Genomic DNA, 13702 nt, shown 5'->3' with positions numbered 1-13702 from the left:
CGACTTCGTGATGTAACTACAGTGGAACTGTAGTTAAAAAATTTCCGACTGAGATTAATACGTGATTAAAAGTGTGATATGGCTATTGTTAGGGCACTATACGCCAACGATTGAGGGTTAAATAAAGTAGAATATTATTATTTTATGGTGTGAAAGGTCAAGTTTTTATTATTGATATAAAAGTAATACAAATACACGATATGTTATAATTTACATAATAATTTTGTGGGAATGAATAATTTATCGGTGTTTCTATGTAGTAGTTGTAGACGCGTGATCTGGAATAAATTAATAAAAATGTGTCAACATCACTGCAATATGGAAAACGGGATTATATTTCCTAGTAATCAACACAGTATATTATTACGTTGATTTCAAACAGCAAACCAAGCTAATTATGTTTAAAACCTGTTTTAAGGTGGAATGTGTTCTGTTAGGAACTACTGTAGTTAAAGTTAAAGCACGTGTTCTTGTTTCACCTGTCATGACTGAAGCATGTGAGAAAGAGAATATGCTTTTGAAGAAGGAAGTTCAATGTAAGCCGGAATAAGAACAAGAGTTTGTAATACAATTTAGCAAGTTTCACTCTGGATTAAACTAAAGTAAGCTTCAGAAAGAAACACGCCACAGTCGACTGTGTATTTGAAAAGCCAACTTTTGTGTTAAAAGTAAAATTATGCAGGAAATTGGAACGGTAAATAAATAAATAAATATATGTGTCGGCTTAAGTACGAGTACTGATAAATTAACCTGAAGACAGTAATGCAGGAGAAGTGGCCATAGCTTAGTGTAATATAAATGTAGTACACAACATTTCAGATTGGCGAAAAATGTCCAGAATTTAGCTACGATACGGAGAAGATTGTTGTGAGCCTATAAAATGATTATAATAATAATAACAATAACAACCATTTAACGAAATTTAGATATGACTATTTCCTACAATGAAAATTATAATAAAGTAATTTTGATCTGTTAATGAAGTGTTTAGCTTCCAGAAGATCTGGAAGTACTTATATTTTTCAGTTACCATATATTTTATTAACATGTTCTGTAATTTTCATTCTTATTTTTATGTACTTTTCCTTCAAGTAAGAATACACACTTAAGAGTTCCCTGTAACGTCTATGCTTTTGTGTAGGTATGTACATACTCACGAGGTTGACACATGGAGATGTTAGTGATACTCGTACGACTCCAGTCCGTGGCTGTAGGATGGTGCATATTCAAATGAGGGGGCTTCATGAGAGTAGGAAAGCAGAGGTGATGCCACTGTCTTGAGGCTGAGGGCAGGTTCAGAGTGGAAGCTCAAATCTGGTGCAGGCGCTGCGTACTTCAGAATCGGTTCAGCGTCGTACTTCAGGACAGGTGCAGCAGCTGCGTACTTTACTATAGGTGCAGCGTGGTACTGAATTGCAGGTGCAGCGTCGTACTTCAGGACAGGTGCAGCAGCTGCGTACTTTACTATAGGTGCAACTACTTTCGTAGCTGGATGCGTGATATGTACAGATGTAGTTGTAGCATACGAAGTCGCTACTGGGGTTTTCAGTGCTGTTTTGATAGCTACGGGAGCAGGTTCATATTTAAGCAGGGGGGCGGGATCAAATGATTTCAGAATTGTGGTTGGTTCGTATGGCTTAATAATAGGGGCAGGAGCATAAGATTTCAAGATGGGGGTGGTCTGGAACGTTTTAAAAATAGGAGCGGATTCGATAGATTTGAAAATAGGAGCTGGTTCGTATGTTTTGAAGATTGGAGCAGATTTTAAAGCAATTGAGGGTGCTGAATGGTACACTGCAGGGGGCTCGGCGTGGTATACTGGTGAGGCAGCGTATGCAGGAACGAAGTCAGGCTCGCCTGCCAGCGCTCGCGATGTTAGGATTGCAAAGATGCAAGCCTGCAACAGAAAACGAGTGGTAAAACGTATTGACTGTTAACAGTGATGAGCGCACGAGATAAGGTTATAAGTGTGAGATAAAATAGTTTTGAAATGATGAGTGTTAATTTTCGGAATGCAATGAATGGGCTACAAACGTTTTTTCAGAGAGAAATTCCATTAGACGATAATTTCTGTGAGATTAACTTTTCAAGTATTGCGAAAACATTTATGTTAGATGATGTAGTCTAAGATTAGTTTAAAGGCTTTTGACGAAGCTGTGGAAATAAATTGACGCATATTCTTTAACATTTCCATCATGCATTGGTTTAAAAGCACACAACGCTTCCGTCATCATTTAAAACTATACAAAACAATCAGTTGGGTCCACTGGAGAAACTAATCTCAATTATGGTTTGAAGTTTTCGGGCATTAATTTTGTTTTATGTAAACCCCTGGATAGTTTCTGGACGGCTTTTACGCTAATAAATTTGTTTCCTTAAATTTTTCATTCTATACGTTTTTTAGCGATTCAGTAGTTATCACTTAATCTTTCAGATAAACTAATTCTAATACAAAGTGCTTCTTAAAAAGTGACACATCCGGTAATCGTCAGTAATGTAATTAAACATATCGGGTAAAATAATAAGAATGAACTAAGTCCATGGATCAGAATTATCTTACAGAACTTAAGTGTCGTTCAGTTGCAAAAGAAGTGCCTCTACTTTTATGGATTTCGAAGGTTAATTATCTTTCCCACAAGGCCCGGCTATTGGCAAAAGCGAGCAGAATTTTTCTTGAGAAGCTGAAAGTAAGTTTAGCTAGCCTACAAATTCCTTATTTACGGAACTTGAAGAATCAATATCGTGTTCAAAAGAGCCCGATCCCGGTTGTTATCTTGACCAAGATGAGTTCATTTCCCAAAAATCCATTTTCACATAATGAAGAGTAGTAATGTTAAAATCGTCAGACCATTTTCGCTACCTTAATGGCTCTGACGTGTCTCCGTTTCTTCGTCAAAGATGAACGGAATGGTAAAGTAAGACATGCCGGTAACCACCTACCAGTAGCTTCATGTTGTGGTGCCCCAAATTTCTCACTTCACGTCTAGGTTTGAGATAAAACTGATGCTCTACACGATCTTTCTGCGTGCTTATATACTGAAAGATACATGCGATTGTATGTTTTTTCTCTTTATTTCGAGCGATACACTTCTCAGGCTTGTCCCTCCTGGGCACACCTCCTCCTTTCACTCTCGATGGCACTCCGGCAAACTACGTATCCAGCAGCCCACGGGGCAAGGCAATTAGAGCATTGTGCCGTAACGTCTGAAGCGGCGCACGGCTTGTGTTCTGTCCGAATGAATGGCAAAGAGGTCATGGAGAGGCATTTATTCAAGTATCGGCAGCAACAGCTACGTTTATTCAAGCTGCATTACTTCTTGAGCCGTCACAGAAGTGCTTTCTCCCCTTCTCTATGGTGAGATATGGATACAAGCTTCTTCTGTGACACTGCATTAATAAATCCACATGAAGACGGATAACAGTATTCCTCACATGGAGGATCAGATAATTGCAAGGTCGTTTACGAGATAAATAACAACATGAAGCAGAGTCTTTCTTGAGAAGCTAACACTCAAATTTTTCTCCTCCTTTTATGCAACCCGAAATATCACGAATTTGTTCATAATTGCCCACCATTGAATTGTATTCGCAGCCAGATGAATCTAGCCTACACATTCGAACTCCCCTTTAATAGCATCTTCTCATCTACGCCTAGGTCTATATGTGATCGCTCCGCTTCAGATTTTCCAACCAAAATGTTTTCAGTTTTCATCTCTCACATGCGTGCTACACACTTCGTCCACTCCACGTACATCCCATGGCAGAAGCGGTACAAAGACCTGGTCCTTAACGTACTCCCATAAGAAGAAATCACATGGCGTGAGGTCAGGAAATCGGGGTGGCCAACGAAGCAGTGCATGGTTATTGAGCAATTATGAAGTATGTAAAATAAACTTGGAGAGTTTCTCTTTCTATCGGCATGTCCTATGTTACCATCCATAGCGTAATTGAAGACTAGCGATTTTTTGTAATGTATCACGGAATTATGAATAACCCTGTATACATACGCGGTCTCTTGATTGGCTCAGGTGATTTTTGTGTGTGTCAGTGTGTCACAGACGTCCCACTACTTACAGCTGTACTCAGGCTTTTGAATCACTCTGTATCATTTCAAGAAGTTCAGGTTTAAAGTAAGAACATAGGCTATTTTAGTTGTCAGATATCGGTATACGTTTATTTTTAGTTATATAATGGTGAATGAAGAATTTATAGCAAATCAAGTAAAATAGTAAGAAATACCTAGACTATGAACCAGAATCCTCGAGGTTCAGAAGAAGTGTAAACCATTTATTAGATAGGTTAGGAATGTGCTTGTCATTTGGTTCCCATGCCTTGCGCTTTATTAATCCGTAACTCGGAATGAAAGTATTATTGATGATGTACGTGAGAGCCATTATAACTTTCATTACGAAACAGCGTGTTAGTTCAGTAAACCCGAGCGTTTATACCTCATTAGCTGAGCCTGCACTCCTGACAGCAGTTTCTCGTACTTCGTTTCTAAGTTGGTAGGAACGAACGAATAAATAGAGTTAAAAACGGGCAATAGCCGTTTGTTACTCGACTTTAAACTTGTTTTCCCGTAGAGGTTGTTCTTTGCAAAGGGACGATTATATCGAGAATGTAAAGGCGAATTCGAGCTCATTAATCTTAATTCTGTTATAAGTTTGAACCGTTGGTTTAAAGGAACTTGCTTGATGTGTGAGTTTTACGTGTAGTACCCATTCGAGAAGCCAGAAAGAAAAACACGCTACAACACCCACGAAAGTTACAGTACCAGATCAAGTGTTTAAGTATTTGTGGTTAATTTGAATTAAATCCTTAATTCTGATATCAATCACGTGACGTTCAATCAATAAGAATTTAAGTGCAGGCATAAATAATTCTATGTGTTTTAAAGTGACTTCATAAACTTGAATGTATGTCGGTACAAGAATTATGAATTACGCAAGGTTTGTGGACTTTTTAGAATTATATGAAAGTAAATTTAAGTACACATGAAATAGTAATTTTGACGCCTTCTGATAAAATAAGTTTCAAGTCCCAACAGATTAAAGTTTAATAAATGAAATCAAATACTTTTACAGAATGAGCCTTAAAAATATCTAGATGTACTGGTGCAACTTCACGTTCTTGAAGTTTGGTTCTGTGGTTATTTATGATAATAGAAGTATTTTTGGATATCGTCCATTATCTGATAAAAACTTTGAACATTTTACTTAGTTCTATGGGATTGTCTTATATGTCCATTTGCGTCTTCTGACTCGACTTAAAACTTCCAGTGATAATGGCATCTGACTCAGAATAGAGTCTAGTGCTGGCGCCTCTTGAATATGGTAATTGACTTTCGGGGTTCTATTCTCGGCAGCAACATAATTCTTTTTATCCACGTCCAGGTGGGCTCGAGAACGTAAACAGCGTTCCATTTTTTAGCAAATAGCTCGGATTCGAAAGATAAACCAGTTCAAGCACTGAGATAACTAATCCCCAGACTCCAGCACCGAACTTAAAAATGTGTGGAGATATACGTCCACTCCATTCATACGACGTCTTCATTGTATGTTGCTTAAAATCACAGCATAGGCAAGGCTCAGTGCAGAATGCAAACCATGGTTATGCGAATGACTGTCCATCCATCAGACAAGGTGTTAACTGGAGCAAGGCCACGAGTAGTGAGAGGAACCCGGTGGCTGGCGACTCGCCGTGTCAAAGAGGCGCGGCAACATCACATCTCAGCTTAGTAATTTGCATGTTGCTCGTAGCCTTCGTGCTCGTATCAACTAGTTACTTTTACGTCTCAAATCATGAGATGTCCGAAGACACTCAGTAGACAGGAGAGCGGGTATTTCTTTGACATACTTACACGGAGACTGCTGCTCTCGACGTCAAAACAGAATAACGTACACATAGTTAAATGCAATCTAATTTTATGCAATAATAATATATATTATATAATATAACATAATATTACACATTATTACATTTGTCGAATCTTATACTTTTAAGTTGTAAACATACGTAGTACATATATTAATATAGCCTAACTTGCCCTTTATAATCTACGTGTATATCATATCTTTGCTGAAATAAAGTACACTCGCAGAGATGAACATTATTGTATCCTTGAAAAACATAATCGTCTGCCCCTCACTTCTCACTAATGAGATTGTCTTTGATAACAGTTAGCCTTAGATGGCTAATAGGGATAACAAATTTCATTAGCGAATACTGACTTGAGCAATTACATGCCGCGTAATTCATTACAAGGAGGCAGACTGCTATGTGGAGTAACAAGTTCTTAGTTGTCTTATTATTAATAAGGCGCAAGAAAGTTAGTTGACGTTATCTGAAGAATGGAATCTTGTTTAGTATGATGAATGATGTAATCATGGGAAATGATCACTTTCCTCAGACTTTGGTGCGCAGGCAGATGAAGCAACGGGAACTGTGGCTCTCCAAATACTAAAATAAAGCTGTCTCTGAGCTTAAGCACCACGCCTGTGTGGAGTGAGGGTTAACTCCACGCATTCTTAACTTCAGTAGCAGATGGAAGAAAGTGCTTAGTTTTATGATTCGACTGATTTACTTACCCACGGGGTTGAGGTTTGGAGGGACCTAGTTCCATTATAGTAGCAACGAATATAAAGTTATTGTATTTCTCGAGTATAGCCACGGTGGTCTAGCGGTTAGAACGCTGGCCTTGTATCCTGTGGTCTCGGGTTCGATTCCCGGCAGTGCCCGAATTTATAACTTGTGTTGGGCAAGGCCGTGGTCTAGGCAACACGGAGTTTTCCTCCGGTTTCTCCGTGGCATCCCAACAATTACTCCATTCACACACAGAAGAAGGCAATGGCAAACCACTTCTGGATCATCTGCCAAGAACGTATATGAACAGGTCCCAGTCCGAGAAAAGGATGGAAGGATCCTGTTCATATGGACCTGTCGTCAGACAGAACATTAAATAAATAAATAAAATTTGTCGAGTATCGAATACGGTTCGTACAGTTCGAAGCCAGCCAGTGTACTGAATGAGTCACAACGGCTCCGGTGTGTTGTTTAATATAAGTACTTATTTTTCAGTAGCAAGTGACTCTCTTTATTTGCCTGTGAAATCGTTAGAATGATCAAAAAGTATCCGTAGCTTCATTTCCCACGACTGTTCATTCCGTTGTGATCGATGCACTGATAATACGACGTAAAGTTTATGATGATGATCACGTAACTTGAGGTGCACGCAGTGGTAGTGGAGGTCTTTTTGGAAATACACACCGAACGATGGTACTATACAATGCGAAGACGACGAGGACGAGTTTGAAGTAGTGGTCTATGGCATAATGTTTATGTCAAATTTCATTCATATCCGTCCAACCATTGTCCAGTTATGAAACATAATACAGAATGCTCCAAAAACATATATACACACAATCAATGAATTTGTGTTGCTCGAAACTCAATTGACCCTCCGCCGTTTGTGTATTTGAATCATAAGAAACCATATCGCGGTGCCATCTGTTTAGTTTAAACCACACTAGATTCACTTCCTAAACACAACACACGGAGATCGATAACAAGGTTATTATTCCGCATTATAATGTGCAGACAACTTTTTAGGACTCCTGTGCAAACGAAATTTTCCATCACATGACAGGTAGAACTGGATCCACCGATTATGGCAGCTGACCTTGTAGGGAATACTCAGTATGCGGACCACTCAATGAAGGAAGGAAGGAAGGAAGGAGTTTTCGTCGGTCAGTACAGTCTGTGTCAACGCAGCAGTGTGGAAGCCTGATAATTGTTGTCTTGTGACTGTACTGTATTAACAACATGGAACCTGTTCGTTGCAATCTCCTTTCTGGTTATTGATAATGCCTCGTATCACAACACTCAGACAGACAAACCACCGACGTCTTAATCAAAGAAGGACGAAATGAAAGCCTGGCTATTGGAAAGAAACATCCCATTTTGTGACAACGTGTTGAAAGCTCAACTGTACGATTTAATCAAATTAAATAAGTCAAAGCACAAATATTATGTGATTGATCAGATTTTAGCAGACAAAGAACGTACTGCGTCGAGACTTCAGCCGTACAATCCCGATTTAAACCACATTGAACTTATTTGTGCAGATGTAAAACAATGGGTTGCAAGCAAGAACACAACATCTAAAATTAAGGACGTCGAACATCTGTGTAGCCAGAGATTCGAAGAAATTGTATGCCAGCATGTGGAAAAACTAGAACAAATTTATTATAAGCAAGAAGGCATAATCGAAGACGCTATTGAGAGTATTTTAATTGAAGATAATGGAGTGAAAAGAAGCAGGAGTAGTGATGAATCGACTGATGTCAGAAAGCGATGGTCTGAGAGAAGTGGAACAATTGGAAGAGGTCCGAAGAGTTGTGAAGAAGATAAAATTATCTAATACTCTCTGCAGTGTTAATTTTCTAGTGATCTGTAGTGTAGTGAAATCGACTTTCCTGTGTTACATAACGTGGTGATATTTTATTTGGAGTGTACTGTAAGCTGCATGCTGCCATAACTTCCAGCAAAAGTCTGTGTAACTGACTCGCACCAAGGTTAAAATTCACAAAAGTTCAGCGGCCAAAAACGTAACGCCCGGTTCATTTTGGAAACTTTTGTAATACGTTACATGATGTTACAACAGGAAAGGCTAGGTTAGAAAGTCTGGATTAGGTTAGCATAAGTTAGGTTAAGATAGGTTGGGTTAGGTTAAGTTTGGTAAGGTTAGGATAGGTTTGGTTGGGTTGGGTTCGGTTAGGTTAGGTTAAGGTAGTTTAGTAGAAACGTGTTGTGACGATTCGACACTTATGTCCACAATTCTTAACGCCCTTACAGTATGTCACGCCTAGTAACCATTGGTCACGCTTTATAAATATTCGTCACTTTTCAACACATCTGGCTACATTTTGTCACGCATTCTTACGCTTGTGAATGCTTGGTCACGCTTTGTAAAATTTCGTCACATTTTGACACACTTGGTGATCCCTTGTCACGACGAGAATGCATGTTACGCTCTGTCACGCTTGGACACGCGTAGTGTCTAAGTCAGGTTTCGGCACGCTTACGTTATGTTAAGTACGGCTCGGCTAATTTTCGCTACTTTGCAAAGCGTTAGATGAAGTTACTACAGGTTGCGTTAGAATAGGTTGGTTAGGTTAGTTTGGATTGGCTTACGTTCCGTTAGGTTATTTTAGGTTAGGTTAGGGTTGTTTAGAGGATTTTGTTTGTTTAGGTAACGTTCTGAAAAATTTTGTGACGTTTTGACACTTATGGCACCAATTCGTCAAGCCCTTAAATTACGACACGCTTTGTCATGCTTGGTCACGCTTTTTGTCAAGTTTTGACAAATTTGGTGATCCATTGTCACAACGAGAAAGCATGTCATGCTTAGTCATGACCCTCTTGTGCACGCGCGACCTCTGAGTCAGGTTTGGGAACGGTTACGTTAAATTTAGTACGGATCGGATAATTTTTCCTACATTTGCAATTCGTTAGAATAAGAAACGAAAGGTTAGGTTAGTATCGTTTAGTTTACGAACGGTTGGGTTAAGTTAGGTTAGGTTTAGTTTGGTTGGAATATGTTAAGGTAATTCAGTGGATTTTATTAGGATATGTAACGTTTGGAAAATTGTTGTGACGCTTTGACACTTATGGCTACAATTCCTCATGCCTTATCAGTACGTTACGTCTAATCACAATTAGTCACGCTTGGGCACGCGTGGTATCTTAGTCAGGTTTCGGTATCCTTGCGTTATGTTACGTGCGGCTCCGTTAATTTTTGCTACTTTACAATACGTTAGACAAAGTTACGACAGATTAGGTTAGGTTCAGATAGGTTCGTTAGGTTAGGTTGGTTTAAGTTAAGATAGGTTAGGTTTGGTTGAATTAGGTTATGTTAGGGTTGTTTGGTAGATTTTGTTACATAAGGTAACGTTTTGATAATTTTTGTTACGTTTTGACACTTATGGCCACAATTCGTCACGCACATACAGTATATAACGCCTAGTCACGCTTTGTTACGCTTGAGCACGCTTGGTCACGCTTAGACACAACTTTCAAATCTTCGACTTATTTTAACTTTTATGGAAACCTGTCGTCACAACTTTCATAGCAGGACACGCATAGTCACGCTTTGTCACGCTAGGTCACGCTTGGTCACGCTTTGTATATTTTGACACGTTTTGACTGATTTCGATGTATATTGTCATTCCCGTAATACATGCCAAGCTTAGTCACGCTCTCTCACGCTTAATCAGCTTAGTCACGCTTGTGCACGCGTGGTGTCTTATTCAGGTTTCGGTACGCTTAAGTTATGTTATGCACGTCTCGGTTAATGTTTGCTACTTGACAATACGTTTGATGAAGTTACGACAGATTAGGTTAGGTTCAGGTAGGTTGGTTAGGTTAGGTTAGGTTAGGCTTGGTTGGGTTAGGTTAGGTTAGTTTAGGGTTTTTAGCGACTTTTGTTCGTTTAGGTAACGTTTTGATAAATTTTGTAACGTTTTGACACTCATGGCTACAATTTGTCACGCACTTACAGTATATGACGCCTGGTCACGCTTTGTCACGCTTGAGCACGCTTGGTCACGCTTAAACACAACTTTAAAATTTTCATCATATTTTCACATTTATGGGAACCTGTCGTCACAACTTTCATAGCAGGACACGTCTAGTCACGCTTTGTCACGCTTGGCCACGTCTTGTTTATTTTGGCACGTTTTGATAGGTTTCGTGATATCTTGTCATTTCTAGAATACATGGCACTCTTAGTCACGATCTGTCATGCTTAGTCACGCTTAGTCACGCTTGGGCACGCGTGGTGTCTTATTCAGGTTTCGGTACGCTTAAGTTATGTTATGCACATCTCGGTTATTGTTTGCTACTTGACAATACGTTTGATGAAGTTACGACAGATTAGGTTAGGTTCAAGTAGGTTGGTTAGGTTAGGTTAGGTTAGGCTTGGTTTTGTTAGGTTAGGTTAGTTTAGGGTTTTTAGCGACTTTTGTTCGTTTAGGTAACGTGTTGATAAATTTTGTAACGTTTTGACACTCATGACCACAATTCGTCAGGCACTTACAGTATATGACGCCTAGTCACGCTTTGTCACGCTAGCTCACGCTTTGTCACGCTTTATATATTTTGGCACGTTTTGACAGGTTTCGTGGTATCTTGTCATTTCTAGAATACATGTTTCGCTTAGTCACGCTTGGGCACGCGTGGTATCTTAGTCAGGTTTCGGTACGCTTATGTTATGTTAAGCACGGCTCGGTTAATGTTTGCTACTTGGCAATACATTGTATGAAGTTACGACAGACTAGGTTAGGTTAAGATAATTTCGTTAGGTTAGGTTAGTTTAGTGTTGTTTAGTGGATTTTGTTATTTTAAGTAATGTGATAATTTTTGTTACGTTTTGACACTTATTGCCACAATTCGTCACGTAGTTACAGTGCGTCACCCCTATTCACGCTTTGTCACGCTTGATCACGCTTGGCCACGCTTAGACACAACTTTCAAATCTTCGCCTTATTTTAACATTTTTGGTAACCTGTCGTCACGCCTTCATAGTAGTTCACGCCTAGACACACTTTATCACGCTTTGTCACGCTTTTAAATTTTGGCACTTTTTACAGGTTTGGTGATATCTTGTTACTTCTAGAATACATGTCACGCTTAGTCACGTCCTGTCACGCTTAATCACGCTTTGTCACGCTTAAGCTTTCTTAGGCACGTTTTGTCATGATTTGTAAATTTTGTCATGTTGTGACCGGCTTGGTGAAATTTTGTCACGACTAGATCTCATGTAACGCATACTCACGCTCAGTCACGCTCAGTCACGCTTGGGCACGCTTGGTCACGTTAAAGCCTTATCATCTGCTTTAACCATAATATTTCTTTTCTTATTCACGAGTTCCATACATTTCTGTCTGTAAACAGAGTTTATTTTCTGGGTTGACCACTGTAATGAGATGCATTGTGTTCACTTTGAGGTTTGGACTGAATTTCCAAAAATTGTTTAGGCGTGTTTCAGTTTCGGTGCTTAATAAATGATTATCAGGGTAAATTGGTAATGATAAATCGCAAGGTATATGTTTGTAAACTGTGCGTTCTGCAAAAACTACAAAACTGAATCGTTCATTTTCACTTTCCTTCCTTTGCATGTAAAGAACATAATTGTTAGCCTACTTCTTTCTTGTATTGTCATCGGTCTCAGTGAAATCGGCAAAAATTCATAAATTTAATACTCGATAATTTAAAATTAAGACTTCTTCAACATTCAAATTTTCTTTCTTGCTGCAAAGAATTGCATTTTTATGAAAATCTCTGTAAGTCTTTATGCCAATAATCATCATCATCATCATCATCTCCGTGGTTTAGCTTATAATAGACTGTTCCGTCTCCAAGGTATTTTCTGTACGAGTAAATAGGATACAGTACTCCTCGTTTGCCTTTAGGTTTTTTATTTGTACATATTTTGTGGAATTCTATTGGCTTACATTCTCTCTATATGCAATAGCCAATTCCTTTGATGTTCGCATATTTTATCCAGCAAGTTAAAAGTTCCTAGTTCGCGTCTAATATCTTCAATTCGCATATGATTTTAGATATTTCATTTCTGCTACTTCTATTCGTTGCTTTTGTACTTTGGTTAGGGTCCAGCATTCTGCGCCATAAAGTAGTGCAGGAATGACATTAAATTTTAAAATTTAAGGATTGTATCAGTACTGACTTTGCTTAATAATATTTATTTTTATGAATTCTCCTCTGCCGCCGTGGAATGGTTGACTATTTTGAAGTAGGTAATTTGAACAGCTGCTCGGAAACTTATTATATAGAACAAAATCGTTTTATTTATTATTGTACATCAACATGGAATTTTCTTCTTTGTTCGATTGGGAAACGGCGTTTCCTTCTGAACGATATAATGTTGATAGACTATAAATTGGTTGGTGTAAGAATTTCCAGCCGTCTATTTAAGGAGTTATGAATATCAGACGAAATCGTTTAAATAGACAATATAACAACCGGCAATGAAACAGGGTTTGGATAGAAATTAAGTAAATGTATAGCCTAATAGAGTCTGATGTGATAGTAGCGCCGCCATGTACGCAAGACGGCACTACGAGCTACAAGATTGGACTAACTTGATAGTTTGTGTCATAGGTGGCAGCACTTTGCCTGGATATTATTCTATGTCTTTGCGCCAGACATCGCATGTCCAAAACGCCTCCCTACACCCATTACGATTGGTCTATTTATAGTCATGTTTTGCTCATTTGAGACTCTTGAGATCCTTTAAATTGTTCTGACGAGAATTAATTAACGGTTTGTTTAATTGTATCTAAGTAAATGACACACAATATATATATATATATACTTTTTTTTTTTCTGAAAACAGTTTTATGCAGATTAAGGTTAGGTAAGACTGATATTTTGGGCGAATTATGTAACAAATCAAGTTGTTTTTACCCATTCCTCCACATTTTCATACGGAAACTAGATTACCTCCAGAGACTGAGTTAAGCATATATCTCATTCTCCTGTAATTTGTCGCCATGTTGTAATAGGCTACTGGATTGCTAAATAACTTTACATACAGGTGTAGGCTATTTTGAAAGTCTTATGCAGGTGTCCTGAGTTTGAATCCAAATGCTTATAACCCTTTATGACTTTGACAGCACATTTC

At 38.6% G+C, this 13702-nt stretch overlaps 1 protein-coding gene across 2 annotated transcripts; it reads right to left on the bottom strand.

Moving 5' to 3' along the window:
* Positions 1-140: 140 nt before the first annotated feature.
* Positions 141-3032, bottom strand: LOC110826822 (uncharacterized). 2 transcript variants are annotated; one of them, XM_022057841.2, is made up of 3 exons: positions 2941-3032; positions 1154-1897; positions 141-278 (listed from the first exon to the last, which is right to left on the bottom strand). In XM_022057841.2, exons 1-2 carry the CDS (start codon positions 2950-2952, stop codon positions 1178-1180), a joined length of 732 nt encoding a protein of 243 aa, XP_021913533.1. In that variant the 5' UTR covers positions 2953-3032; the 3' UTR covers positions 141-278; positions 1154-1177. The 2 variants fall into 2 exon arrangements, with proteins under 2 accessions (XP_021913533.1, XP_021913532.1); XM_022057840.2 differs by having other exon boundaries at positions 1158-1897.
* Between the last annotated feature and the right edge of the window lie 10670 nt (positions 3033-13702).

The sequence above is a fragment of the Zootermopsis nevadensis genome, unplaced genomic scaffold (genome assembly GCF_977971745.1).
Source record: "Zootermopsis nevadensis isolate Lab colony 2312 unplaced genomic scaffold, Znev_1.0 Znev_ptg000020l, whole genome shotgun sequence".
Taxonomy (NCBI): Eukaryota; Metazoa; Arthropoda; class Insecta; order Blattodea; family Termopsidae; genus Zootermopsis; species Zootermopsis nevadensis.
Note: the sequence above shows the minus strand (reverse complement) of the source record. Positions and strands in the feature narration are given on the sequence as shown.